The following is a 13,593-nucleotide window of genomic DNA, read 5'->3' on the forward strand; positions in this document are numbered from 1 at the left end:
TCACCGTCGGGTTGTGTATGGGCGGCGCTATGGGGGAGAAGATTGTTCTTTTAACAAATTATATATAATTATAACAATTAAATACTAATCATTAATATTTAATTAATAATATATCCACTAATTTGAATTTTGTGTGTTGATTTGGTGTTTCAAGTCTTGGAAATATATATATAATAAATTTATAATTTAAATTTAATATTATATATATATACGTCTATTTAAGAATATATATGTATCTGATTTATGTGTATTTTTGTTTAAAATACAAAATAAGCAACTAATTTGAAAACAAGACATGAAAATTGATGCAGAGTCAATCAACCACGCCAAGACCTATTCTAATTTATTTTACTAATAAAGGTTTAAGAAAAATTAGGAGAGAGAGAGAGAGAGGGGATTGATTCTTGATTTGATCATCACAAGCTTATTAGTTATGAGCCGATGATGTATGATATTACACCTAATCCCTTTCATTACATCCATCACAACCTTATTGTTATCTTATTGTGCATGAACATTACAACTAATCCCTTTCAATATTTTCAAATGGTGGGTTTAACATTTTAAATCTATACCAATAATAATTATTTGTGGACTCTTTTCACAGTTCATATGGAGCACTATTTGATGTAGGTAATATTTCATAGTAATCGTAAACGATAAGATTGAACGATTTATAAGTGCCAATATCTTATTTCTAACAATATGTCGTAAGCTGTATACAAAATTAAAGCAGTTAATATCTCACACAATGATGCATCAGTCAAGTCACAAGCTAATTATTATTCAAATTCTTAACTCTAATTCACGTGATTCCAAGAAAAAAAATAAAAAAGGAAAAACCCTTACATGAGTGATTATTGGTCAGCCTCACCCTCGACGTGAGACAATGGTGAGAACCTCTGGCACTTAATTAGTGGCTTCAAACAAGCCCTCTCTACTATCCATCCCACTATATAAGTAGTATAGTTTCTTTAGAACTGTACAAAAGCAAAGCACAGCACAAAGGGCCGAAAGCCAAACACATACATAACGCACACAAAAGACAAACATCAGAATGCCGATTTCAAGAATAGCGGTGGGAACTCCGGCGGAGTTCACTCAGCCGGACGCCGTCAAGGCCGCGGTGGCTGAGTTCATCTCAATGCTCATTTTCGTGTTTGCTGGTGAAGGCTCCGGCATGGCTTTTGGTAAGCTAGTCATGACTGTAACATGATCAACTTAACATGAACTGAGAGGAAATAAATGAGAATATTTAACTTGATGATTGCTTTGCTTCATTTTTCATCAACAACAGCGCAGCTAACTGCTGGTGGACCAAGCACGCCTGCTGGCCTCATTTCGGCATCCATAGCACACGCTTTCGCCCTCTTTGTGGCCGTTTCGATTGCAGCTAACATCTCCGGTGGCCACGTGAACCCGGCCGTCACCTTTGGTGCCTTTGTAGGTGGTCACATTTCATTGTTCAGAAGCATTCTCTACTGGATTGCTCAGTTGCTTGGATCAGTTGTTGCATGCTTGCTACTCAAGTTTGCCACCGGTGGACTGGTAAGATCAAAACTATGGAAATTTCTTATTCACTCTCTTACGCATGACAAGTATAATACATTTGCATCAGGGTCAGGCCATACCGGGTCTAGAACTCAATTTCCTGAAAACTGTATAGACTACAATCCTGACTAACAATTTTTGGTCACCCTAACTGCAGGAAACATCAGCATTCGCGCTTTCATCAGGCGTCACAGAGTGGAACGCCCTGGTCTTCGAAATAGTGATGACCTTTGGGCTAGTGTACACAGTTTACGCCACGGCAGTAGATCCCAAGAAAGGCGACATAGGGATCATTGCCCCCATCGCCATCGGCTTCATCGTCGGGGCCAACATCTTGGCTGGTGGGGCGTTTGACGGGGCATCCATGAACCCGGCGGTGTCCTTCGGCCCTGCCGTCGTCAGTTGGACGTGGAACAGCCACTGGGTGTACTGGGTCGGCCCATTTGTGGGCGCAGGAATTGCTGCTCTTGTCTATGAAGTCCTCTTCATCAACCAGAATGGTCATGAACAGCTCCCCACTACAGATTACTAAGGGATCGATATATGTATTTGTCTTTTCCTTACATTTACAGTGTTTGTTCCCATTTGCTGACGGTGGCTAAGGCCACTGGCTTTCGTCGTTTATTGTCTGTTTTATCAGTTGTCTTGCTTATATGGAATCAATTCTGCCTTAAATTTCAGCCTGTCAGTTTGGAAGTATTTTTAGTTAAGTATAACATAATCCGATTAATTTAAACATGGATTAATGTTGGATTACTAATTGCAAACTCGATAGTGGAAGTTAGGTGGGCCAGTTAATTAGGGATGTTTGCGTACACAGAAAATTGTGAGTAAACAATAGTAAAACTTGATAATATTTGAAGATTAAAAAAGTCGAGTTGAAGTGTTTGGAAAAAATAACTTTTAAGGATAAATATACTGCACTCTTATAAAATTTGCTATAATTACACATAAAATTCATAAAATTTAAAAAATTACTAGTAGCCCTAATGTTTATTTATGACTAACCCAACAAAGAAGCAGGGTCCTGAACCAATGAGCTGGGCATCGCTAGATCAAGAGCAAAATAGGTGAACTAATCAAGAAGAACCAGATCCCTAGCTGGATCAATGTGGGGCATGTGGCTTAACTAGGGAAAGACATGCGGACAGCTAAAGCAGCAGACGTGGAATTATGTTGGTTCGCTTTTAGTCCTAAGCATTTTTGTTGGCACAAGTTTTGTCATAAGAATAGTGTCAACCAACCCCCATGTAATGTGTATCCTAGAAAATTGGCGAAAAAAGAAAAAGACAAAAGATTCTCCGAGCTATTTTTGTGGCAGTAATAATTATTCAAGAGTTATATCACATGGGATACATACTGACTATAAAAAGTAATTCAAGGGGTACGATGTATCTCGAAGAGGTAAGAAGAAGAGAACAGTGAATTCAGCATCAGCAACCAAATTTGGTTTCCTGGGGTGGCGGTCTGTTGGCTGTTGCTGGTAAGTAAATGTGTTTAAAAGAATTATGATTAATTACACCTTCGTCCGCTATATGAACACAAGAAACAGACATTATCCTTTAAGGAAAAACATTATCCTTTTCGCATTTTTAAATACCTATTGGTACACTGAATTTCGGGCTTACCGTACATTTTTATGATATCAGAATGAACTTCAATCCTCAGTTTGGCTTCTTCTTTTGTTGTTTACCCAGCTTCGACCGCCGTTGCTTGAACAAATGAAGGTAGAGTTTCATCCACAAAAATGGATAGCTGAAAAGCAAAGCCTGCAACAGAAAGTCGAAATGATCAATTCTATAGAATTAAATGAAAGAAAAAGATGCTTAAACAAGATGCAAATCTACCACCGGAATAAATTGCTTTCCATGGGACAAAAGGTGTTGTAACATAAAATTTTCAATAGGATTCAGAGGGTGTTGGGGTGAGCTTATAAGGCTTTCCAAAAAGTTTGTCACAAAATATTTGGTAATTTTTTCTTTTTTTTTTTTTTTAAAAAAAAAGGATTTCAACCTCCAAAAATAAGATAAAATAAGATGTTGTGAGCTTATAAGTTCTAAAAAAAAGTCAGAAGCTCCCAACTTATTTTTAAGATCTTAATAAGTTTTTTCAAACAAATTACAAATTTGTCATTACTAACATCTTATAAACGCCATCATTTTATTTTATTGAAACACTTCAGGAAGATGTTATAAGCTCCAAAAACATCTTGTGATCTCTTAAAATAGCTTCACCAAACACCCTCTTAGTAGTACTTCAGGAGTTGGTAGGTCTCACAATTGAGGACATTGAATACATACCTTTACGAACTTGTCATAGCTGAAAGGGAGGGTATCCGCGTAGAGGTTTTCCTTCTTTATAAACGGGAGCGCTTGGTACATGAGCCACACTACATTGTAATAGTGTAGATGGATAACCATTTTAGTTCAGATAGTTTGGAAAAAGGACCATTTAATATGAGTCATGAGTTGTTAAAAAGGCTTACTTTCTCCAGGAAAAAGTCCAATAGGGTACAACACAATGAAAGCATTGTACCTAACAAAAACAAAATGATAATGCAACTGTAATTAATCAGATATTGACAAGAGCATCTTTTGCCAACCATGTATATTAGTAACTAGACTCCATGATCAATCAGAAATTGTACCTGATAAAAGTCATCCAATTTGGAGAACATCCCAGGCAATTCAACGCATAATGTGAATACCTGATTATCTACTCCGGGACACATTATATGAAAAGTCATAATGTGGCGTAAAGGATGGTCGAGAAAGATAATGGACAGATCAGGAAAATCAAAACAAGTAAATGCAGATAAGAGAAAGGCAAACATATAAAGGCTCAGAACTCCCAGAATACCACTTGAAGTTCAGAGACAGCAGACTGCGAGATTAGGATCAGTAAGCCAACGCACTGGGCATAACTAACAAGAAAAATCTCAGAACGTCAAGAATCAGGCTCGTCAGACGTAAAGCCTCAATTTTGCATGGTCATTGAAACGAGAAGCTAAAGAATCAAGACATTTTTTCTCCATCCCTTTAAAACTATAGTGTTTATGAACATGTTAAGTTGACTTCTGGAAGAAATTCATCACCGACCTTATGGATCATTCTTCAACAATAGACTTGTAGATAGTGGTACATGGAGAAAGCTTTAAATGGTAAAATATGTGAGGAAGAGCGAACAAATAGACAATCAATAAGATAGGGAAATTCTAAAAGATTTTAGTGGTTGGAATTGAAAGACTTCTTGGATAAACTTCCGGGCATCCAGCAGTCACATGATTCAGTATAAATTAGTCATCATGAAGCATTGGTCTCACCTTTTTAAGTTATATCATATCGTAAATCAAGATTCCTGACAAAGGCTTATTTACCACCCTCCCTGTCCACACTCGAACTCGAAAGCAATCTTTTGATACACACAAACATACATACAGCGCCTCATCTCTGGCTCAAATGATTAGGATTTCCTATTTATTTCATTCTCAATGTACTAAAAACATCAGGAAACATTAGAAGAAACAAAGTAACTATCCCAACTCACCTCGGACAAGCTCCAGGCGACAAAAGTTATGAAGACTGACGGTAATTCCTGAACCTACATCAAGAAATAGAAATAAACTCCCATTCTTTTCCTTGAAATACAGACTGCACCAATTAATACAGATGCGCAAATTCTTTCATCATTCACACATTTTGCATAGATAATGAACATTCTATACGAAAACTCTTAATGGGAAATCAAATTACAGGATCCACCAGCACAAACCTCATGAATTCGACGAACAATAGCAAGCAAAAAGTGAGTCCTTCCACCCCACTGCATCAGAGGAAGCAGAGCGCCACTAGGAACAATTCCTTGAAAAATCAATACCCGAAATTAAATCAACAAACGCCATGTCTTCATTCAAAACGCCAAAATAATTTCATCTGAAATTTACCAATTGCCCCATGAATAACCTCCAAGAATGCAAGAGTTTGCAGCAGGCCTAACAAACACCAATCAAGAAAAAACAAGCATGTATAAACACTCCAATTTCTGCAAACAAACACGTAAGAACTCTCATCCCTTTCAATTACTTTCTGGGCACTCACAAATTAACTCGCCGGCAGAAGAATAAGCGCCATGAACTGATCTTGTGGAGACGAAGTTGCTCAGAATTCTGAACAGAGATAACGCCCTGGAAATACAGAAAGATGGTTAGCGTCACTCACTCTGCTCTGCTCGCTGCGTCTGTGTGCGTGAAATTGAGAAATTCTTTACCATCCCAGGGCCTGAAAGAGATTGTAGAAGATGAGATAAACGTCGCGCAGTTGGGACATTTCGAGTGTGTGCAGTGGAGCGTGGCGTCGATTAGTCCAATGTGGTTCGTTGAACCACACTGTCCTATACTATATGCTACCAATTTTTTCCCATCCAAGAAAAGAAAAAAGAAAAGAAAGTAGTACACCTTTGCATGGGCATAAGAGTACAATTATTTTTTGGAAAAGGATTTTACTCGTATCATTATTTATGTGATTCGATCTCCAAAAGTAGTAGGTTGCTTTATTTTTGGGCTCAATGGCAGTGAATAAGGGTAAATGAGTAGGGCATTATCAATGCCAGATTATTTTGTCAAGAGTATTTTTGTTATCGTTCATATTTTAGGAATGTAAAGATATATAATCTAGGAGTACAAAGTGTATTTAATCCATTTTAATAAAGATGTTAATTTAAAATTTAACTACAATATGTCTTTACCTAATCAATTATAAAAAATATGAACCCAAAATTCGTGATCTTTTTTATTATTAATTATTTCAAAATCAATTGTGTAATTATCTTACCGAATTGGGCCTAAATGAAATAGGAAGATACAATATGATTTAACACGTAAAATTTAATATAGAAAAACATTGAGATAGTATATTTATCTTCACTCTCACTCATAATTATTGACTTTTATCCGTTTGTGATGTTACAAAAATTTGTCTAACTATTACAAGAAAAACAATAAATATGGAACACAGTCCACTTCATGGTTTTAGCTAAAAATAAAGATGGGAAAATGTAATAAATGTCTTCATCATTTTGAATCGAGACTTGGGCTTTTTTAAAAAAAAAATATTTTTTAAATCTAATCACGACTCGTTATATTATTATTATTATTATATTTATAAAATATATATTAATATAATTTATTTATTTTTTAATAATAAAAAATTAATTAACCCTCTTCCGTTCTCTCCCAAAACGATCCTCCTTCCTTCCAATTCATCACTTGGAGCCCATATTTAAATTTTTATACATAAAATATGAAAATATATATTTACTTTTATATAATGGTGATACCATCAAAATTCAGAATGAATGATTCGAATGTAAAATTTACATGATTTATCTATTTTTTAAAATTTAGTGGGAATAATTTATATGAAATCTAGCTGCTTTGTTTTGTACCACGAGGCTTTAGAGATGTAAACTCTATAAAAATTAAGGTAGAATACACTTTGCCCCTTTAATTATTTGTCATGTAATATTTATTATTTTAAATTAATAAATGCAACACTTATTCCCTACAATTAATTTTTTAAATAATATTATTCTTATATTATATATATATAGTTCAACGATTCTTTTAGTAATTTTGCATTTTAAATTTAATTAAAATTATCTTGATTAGAAAAAATATCTTTTATTTATAGTAAATTAAAATATAAATAACGAGTTAAATAGTTCAATTTTTTTACAGACTCAAAATTAAGTAATGAATGATTACAATAGATTCTAAAAAAAACTTATAAAAAGATTTTATTAATTTGATAATAAAATTAAGTTATTAACTATTTATTCTTTTAGATTAAAAAAGAGTAATTACATATTGATTTTTTTTAACATATTTTCTTTAAAAGTTATGATAAAATATATTTATTTTTTATTTTCTATAAATATTTAGCTTTTGATTAAGCATATATATTTGTTAATTGCATTGAACTAAATATATATATATATATAATATAAGGGCAATATTGTCTAAAAATTTAATTATAGGGGGTAAATATACATTTATTAGTTTAGGGAGGAAATTGTTACATGAAGAATAGTTTAGGAGGGTAAAATGCATTTTACCCTAAAAATTAGGATAAATTACGATGGGCTCTTTTGAAATTTGTCATAATTATAAATATTTTTTATTTTCAAAAAAATTATAAATACACCTTGAAATTAGAAATACTCTAAAAAAAATCCCCTACAATGATATTTGTTAAGGAATTTGTAATTTTAATGAGGTATTATAATTTTTTTTAAAAAAAAAATATTTATAACTATAATAAATGTTAGGAAATCAGGGTGTAATTTTACCCAAAAAATTGTTGTTGGGCCTTTACATTATAATTTGGCATAGAAAAAGAACACGAGATATATATGGGGCTCCAAGTGATGAAGCCAGTGGCAACGCCATTGTCAAGTGTAAATATATAAAAATTAGGGATTTACACTCTTCTTTCACAAAATTTAGAATAATTATACATGAATTTTTTGTTATTTGAAAAATTATATTTAATATCTTTGGACTTTACTTTCGGCTAACAAATAAGTCCATCTATTAGGTAAATTCATTAAATTTGTTGATATTAAAAAAAAAAAACTTAATAAAAATTGATAGTTACATCTTAATGGGTTTATATTGCAGGACAAATAATTTTTTTCTAACTAAATTATTTTATAACAGTGAAAGATATACCTCATCACATACATCGAACTATTTTATAGCATGGTAGTTATGACATTAAAAATGAAATAATAGCCCATTTGGTCCTCATAGTTATCAAGAGTAGTAGGGGCATTTATGGGCCTATATTGTAATTGAAAGGATATTTGAATTGTATTTGAAAATAGGTTTGAGTTTTCTTTTTGTTTCTTTTCTAGCTCGCTCTTAAAATTAGATTGTTGTTCCCATTTTATGGTTGTAATAATTTTATATATGCTGCTGGTGAATATTATAATTGATTTCTTAAATTTACATTTAAAATGTTTTAGTTATAGTATTCATAAATTTTAGTTTTGTCTCAGATTAATCCTTTTGACCTTTTTCTTTGGCAAAAATGTGGTTAAAACTTGAAAAACTGGCCATGAGACACATGTCTTAATTTGCAGGGTAATTTTATCATTATGTTTTTTTTTAAAGAAAAATTATACACAATCTACTCGTGTTTTTCAGACAAGTACATTCTGCATTAAATCAAAATACACGCCCAAGTCGTATTTCACGACAATTTTGTGTTCTTTAATGCAAAATTTTTATGAAACCCATGCCCAAATCATGTTCCACTTACAAGGCAGTATTTTCCTCGCAAAGCCACTTTGTTTACCATATAATTCGAGAAGATATTACATTGTTTATTCATAATTTGACCATGACTAATCAAAATGCTTCATAATATATCTACAATCAAAGTACTTATCACAACTTCAAATTGTATGATAAAATATTCACCCTCAAAGGCCTCTCTACTGCTCTCGAGGAACAATTCTTCAGAGTTCACACCCAACTATCATTTCTCCCATATTTTTCTCATCTGGAGCCAACATATTACATCCCTGTGTGAAAATATTAATAGGCAAAAATCATTAAAAAAAAAAAAAGGCAACCCCGACTTTCAATTGGTTTCTTTTCAAAGTTCAAATGAGTTGTGTTGTCTTTTTATATATTCAGAGAGATAGACAAAAAAACCTCCTTAAAACAAGAGAAAAGAAGAGCAACGTTCAACGGGACTTCTAAAAACAAGGCAATGTACCTCCACGAGGTTAGAGGTAATGAGCTTCTTGGTGAAAAGGTTAAAGAATCATGTTACCGTTTTTGTATTTAGAAGAAAAATTGTGACAACAAGGCAATATATGGATATATAAAAATACTGGCAAGGCTTCATGCAGTGGTGACAATTTGATGAGTTACCACTCCACGTACGAGGAGAGTTGTTATATGTAATGAAAGCTCCCAATCCCCAAAGACAAAGGCACCAAAATCCAAATTAGAGAAAATTCGAGAGAGGAAAGCACATGCAAATGCAATGCTGCCAAATGCCAAAGGACAAAGTTCATCAACTCTCTTCAACTTCAACGAAATTACCATTTTTTATGAAATTAGTGCTTTTTTCACATTTTCAACGTAGTACGTACTATGAGTATGAGCCCCCCATTACATTACATGTGACCCTACACTACCATATACACATATATATACATTCTATACCCTGTCTTTCTCAGCCTCTAATTCTTCAGTCTTTTTACGTATACAAAGATTAATTAATATATGTAGTAAGGACTAGGAGTAGGGGAAGTTTTAGCCACCGCCGAACTCGGGCACACCTCAATTAATTATATAGTACGTGCAATATACTTGCGTGTGATTAGTATACAGTCCAGAAAAAATAATCAATTAATGCACTTAATCTGTGATTGATGATTTGATTCGACAAAACTTGATCCAATAAAAAATTCCCTAAAAGTAGATATATCTATCTATTGCATTATCTGGAATTAAAAGTTACAAATTCTAACTTATCATAACATAGTTTCTCTTGCATTTAATCAAAAAATAATTATTGAAAAATCGCCGGATCGCTTTAAAAAATTAAATTTATACTTGAGGAAATGCAGATTTGAAGAGCGCACTAAATACATAACTAGAATCTAGTCTGAGAAGATGGAAAAGGACATGAATGAGCTCCAAAGTCTCATAGTAGCTGTCCACTTTTAAGTACAATTCTATGTTACGTAGTAATATTGCTCTAAGAGAGGTCCGTGACAACGACGCCTCCTTTCCTAGCTGTAGTTGAGGAGGATTGAGACTTGGGTTTTCTTGGTATGCATTTCGTTCTCACCCCCTCTATTTCTTTCTCCCCAACTTCCAAATGTGGCCTCCTGCAAACCAATAATCAAATTACTCACAATATGGCAACTTAATTCCTAAGTAGAAATCCATCACATTTTTTTGAGTTTTTTTTTCTTTCTATTTCTTGATAAATAATTAAAAATAAATGTTAGAAATCGAGATAGAATTTTCTTTAGGTCACATAAATAGGAACATAGGGACGATGACATCCACAAACTCGTCAGATAGATTATCCCACCAGATGCCCTATAATTGACCAATTGCTGTTAAGAATTTTGTTTAACCATAGAAGAATCAGTATACATCTTAGAATGAACGCTTAGCCCCACCAAATGCCAATACACATTTATCTCCAAAAAATAACATAACAATCATTCGAAGGCACGCAGTGGATACAGGCAATATTCAACCTTAAGAAGGTGACCCCAAAATAAGGGGGAGTGTCGTGGTCCGGTTGGTGAAATGTTGTTTGTGTAAAATGCCCCTAACTGTATCTATTTCCTCCTCAAGTAACTACGTTTTTTCCATTAATTAATTTTACTGGTTCTGATGAGCTATTTTCTTCATTTTTATTGAACTATAACAAAAAAATGAAAAGAAAAGGGCTTCAAGGCAAACAAATAAAATTTGTAGGTATGTATTGAATTCACAGGACTGCCCTGACGACAAAGGAATCAACCAGAAAAATAGGGCATGTGATGAACTGCACCTGAGTCAGAGACAGAGCAATTAAACACACAAAAAGGATACTATGCTATGCAGCAGCTGCTGAAACAACATTGTTACTACGTAGATTTCAAGCGTACGGACAAATAACTCACCCATCAGCAGTGTAAGAAGTGGACCTGTTCAGGGATGGAAATTCCTCCTCCTTTTTCTCCACTAAGCTCCCGCTCAAGTACTCCACCTTCCCCCTCCCGCTCTCTGCGCTTCCCCCGCCACGTGCCACTCTCATCTTGTACTGCCCCATCAGCCCCTGCACCTGCACCTGCCCCGCCCCGCAGTCCTTGAACGGCATCGAACCGCAGGATATCAATTGCATTAGAACCGATGATCTGCACCTCTGGATGTCGGGGTGGTCCTGATGGGTGTTCGTCGCCGGTGGGTTCTCGTTTGCCTTTGCTGCGCTCACCGTCGGCCGCCCGTCGGCTTTCATTAAGGTTTCCAGGGTTTCTGGGCTGGAGTCGGAAAGCGGTGGTGAGATCTCTATCTCGCACTCGTCCCGCTGCTGCTGCTTATTGCCGTTCTCCTCTTCCGATATTTCCGCGGGTAGTCGGAGGCGGCAGCGGCGGCGGTTTTCGTCTGTTTGAGTGGAGGCGTCGGCGGCGGCTGACTTGCCTGAGGCCTCGGTTGTGTAAACGCTGTACTCGAAGTTGATGGAGCTGCAGGAATGGTTGCGGCGTCGGCTGTCCGCTGCCTGGAGGCTGTCGAGATCGTCGGCGCCACTTCCTTGGGTCTCAGCCGGCGGCGGAGGCGGGGAAGAAGAACCCGCGTCCAGCAACGCCTTCACCGGAAGCTCCGATCCTTTGAGAACGTACTCATGGCCGTGCGCCGGGTAGATGAAATCGTTCTCCGATAAATCGTGCCACACGAATCCATTCTTGTAGCTCCTGAATCATCGTTCAAAACCGAATCATTCGGTAGAAAATTAAACCCAATGTTTTAAAAAAAATAAACGTACCGTTTGCAAGACCAGGAGTACAAGGAGGCCATGGCTTTCCCACGAAGAACATTCAATCGGCTGATCACGTCTACACGAAATTAACAACAAATCAAAGAAAGAAAGGGCAGAAAATAAAAGAAAAGAGTGAATTACGGGGAGATGAATTAAAAATTACCAGTGAGAAAGAGGCCTTGAGGAGAGGACAGAGGCACCTCCATGAAATGGGGGTGTTGAAGCTGCCCATTCCTGCACAGATAGTACAAAACAGGCACTCTTTTGCAGGAGGTGGCGTTATCATGTGGTTCACTCCAAAGTATAGTTCTTCTTCCGTCGGGGCTAATTTCTCTTTGCTCTCTCCAATATGTCTTGCTTAGCTGATGAACCTCATCTCCCTTTCTTCCTGACCCATCGGAGCTCGACGTCGCCATTCTGAAGGAATGACAGGATGGTAGCTAGCTAGCGAGAGTCAAATCAAGTACATTTTACTCAGTGTGGGTGTGTGGGTGAGAGAGATGGGGTTGAGGCATGCATGGTGTATATAGATAGATAGGTGGTGACGAGCATGGGCGGGAGGGTGCGTGTGAGAAGGGGAAGAGTGGAACGTGGATGCCGGAGACAATAGCTACCAAACAAATTATATATTTGCTGATTTCACTACATATTCCGCTCCCTCTTTTCAGATATTTTCTTGTTTATTTATATTATTAAGTTTTATATATACATAAACTATTCTTTAATTATACAAATATAGTAAACTTTTTGCTGCCTTAATGCCCATATATATACAATAAAACAAAACTACAAAATCATCTAAAGGAAGTGAGTAGTAAAGATGCACAGTACTCGATTAGGACTAAGCTAGTCTTGGGATACTTGGGATTGGGCCTATCTATTGGCCCGGGACCGTATGGTGTTTGAGTTAATGGGTTTAAAATGGACCTGCACTGATCATGCATGCGAATTTGGACTCAAAAATGGACTGAATCAAGGTCCATTTAAATGCTCAAAATCACACCAAATATGACCATGAACAATATTGGGTTGATTCTGAGTCGGATTTTTTTGAACTGCTTTATGTCGATTTTAAACCAACAATATATACTTGGCGCTCTTATATGTTTGTGTTCTATTTTGCTACGTAAGTATAACTAGTTCTAATATGCTTGAATCTATTTTATATCTAATTGATTTTTATTATCGATTATTTTATTTTAAATTTTAGACTGGTTATCAATTACTTATCTTTACATTATACAGATTGAATTATTTAGAGTTTTTTTTTTTCAAAAAAATGAGGGTTTATTTTTTCCCAGAAAACTTCAACTTATTTCAAGTTTAAATAAATATTTATATTTATATACACACACACATTGGTTCATAGATGGCTTAGGAAAGTTATCGCAATATTTTTTGTAAGAATTATTAAACTGACAATTGCAATTTAGTTATATTGCAATTTAGTTATATTACAGAAAACTTCTCAATTTTTTAAATAGTTATA

The 13,593-nt window shown here is 35.3% G+C and overlaps 3 protein-coding genes across 4 annotated transcripts; 1 reads left to right on the forward strand and 2 right to left on the reverse strand.

Annotated features, from left to right (window-relative positions):
• Window positions 1-975: 975 nt before the first annotated feature.
• On the forward strand, window positions 976-2,231 carry LOC105170382 (aquaporin TIP1-3). Its single transcript, XM_088884932.1, has 3 exons — window positions 976-1,190; window positions 1,298-1,548; window positions 1,709-2,231. Exons 1-3 carry the CDS (start codon window positions 1,058-1,060, stop codon window positions 2,081-2,083), a joined length of 759 nt encoding a protein of 252 aa, XP_088741058.1. The 5' UTR covers window positions 976-1,057; the 3' UTR covers window positions 2,084-2,231.
• Window positions 2,232-2,956: 725 nt separating this feature from the next.
• Window positions 2,957-5,976, reverse strand: LOC105176449 (Protein-tyrosine phosphatase-like, PTPLA). The gene is made up of 9 exons (XM_011099251.3): window positions 5,818-5,976; window positions 5,649-5,734; window positions 5,495-5,542; window positions 5,323-5,411; window positions 5,098-5,151; window positions 4,199-4,266; window positions 4,037-4,086; window positions 3,852-3,940; window positions 2,957-3,320 (listed from the first exon to the last, which is right to left on the reverse strand). The coding sequence occupies exons 1-9, from the start codon at window positions 5,874-5,876 to the stop codon at window positions 3,216-3,218; spliced, it is 648 nt and encodes a 215-aa protein (XP_011097553.1). The 5' UTR covers window positions 5,877-5,976; the 3' UTR covers window positions 2,957-3,215.
• A 4,179-nt stretch (window positions 5,977-10,155) lies between these two features.
• LOC105170383 (UPSTREAM OF FLC protein (DUF966)) lies at window positions 10,156-12,704 on the reverse strand. 2 transcript variants are annotated; one of them, XM_088884490.1, is made up of 4 exons: window positions 12,268-12,704; window positions 12,111-12,180; window positions 11,275-12,039; window positions 10,156-10,458 (listed from the first exon to the last, which is right to left on the reverse strand). In XM_088884490.1, exons 1-4 carry the CDS (start codon window positions 12,518-12,520, stop codon window positions 10,326-10,328), a joined length of 1,221 nt encoding a protein of 406 aa, XP_088740616.1. In that variant the 5' UTR covers window positions 12,521-12,704; the 3' UTR covers window positions 10,156-10,325. The 2 variants fall into 2 exon arrangements, with proteins under 2 accessions (XP_088740616.1, XP_011089425.2); XM_011091123.3 differs by having other exon boundaries at window positions 11,251-12,039; window positions 12,268-12,702.
• Window positions 12,705-13,593: the final 889 nt, after the last annotated feature.

Source organism: Sesamum indicum, linkage group LG9, assembly GCF_026168435.1.
Source record: "Sesamum indicum cultivar Baizhima isolate 11 linkage group LG9, ASM2616843v1, whole genome shotgun sequence".
In the NCBI taxonomy this organism is placed as follows: Eukaryota; Viridiplantae; Streptophyta; class Magnoliopsida; order Lamiales; family Pedaliaceae; genus Sesamum; species Sesamum indicum.

Coding starts and splice junctions, on each gene's coding strand:
- LOC105170383 (XM_011091123.3), bottom strand. CDS start 12,520: ATGGCGACGTCGAGCTCCGATGGGTCAGGAAGAAAGGGAGATGAGGTT. Junction 12,040..12,110: donor TACTCCTGGTCTTGCAAACG/GTACGTTTATTT, acceptor ACGATGATTCAG/GAGCTACAAGAATGGATTCG. Junction 10,459..11,250: donor ACTTCTTACACTGCTGATGG/GTGAGTTATTTG, acceptor ATTGGTTTGCAG/GAGGCCACATTTGGAAGTTG.
- LOC105170382 (XM_088884932.1), top strand. CDS start 1,058: ATGCCGATTTCAAGAATAGCGGTGGGAACTCCGGCGGAGTTCACTCAG. Junction 1,191..1,297: donor AGGCTCCGGCATGGCTTTTG/GTAAGCTAGTCA, acceptor CATCAACAACAG/CGCAGCTAACTGCTGGTGGA. Junction 1,549..1,708: donor AGTTTGCCACCGGTGGACTG/GTAAGATCAAAA, acceptor CCCTAACTGCAG/GAAACATCAGCATTCGCGCT.
- LOC105176449 (XM_011099251.3), bottom strand. CDS start 5,876: ATGTCCCAACTGCGCGACGTTTATCTCATCTTCTACAATCTCTTTCAG. Junction 5,735..5,817: donor CTCTTTCAGGCCCTGGGATG/GTAAAGAATTTC, acceptor CTGTATTTCCAG/GGCGTTATCTCTGTTCAGAA. Junction 4,267..5,097: donor TCGCCTGGAGCTTGTCCGAG/GTGAGTTGGGAT, acceptor GTCCCGGAGTAG/ATAATCAGGTATTCACATTA.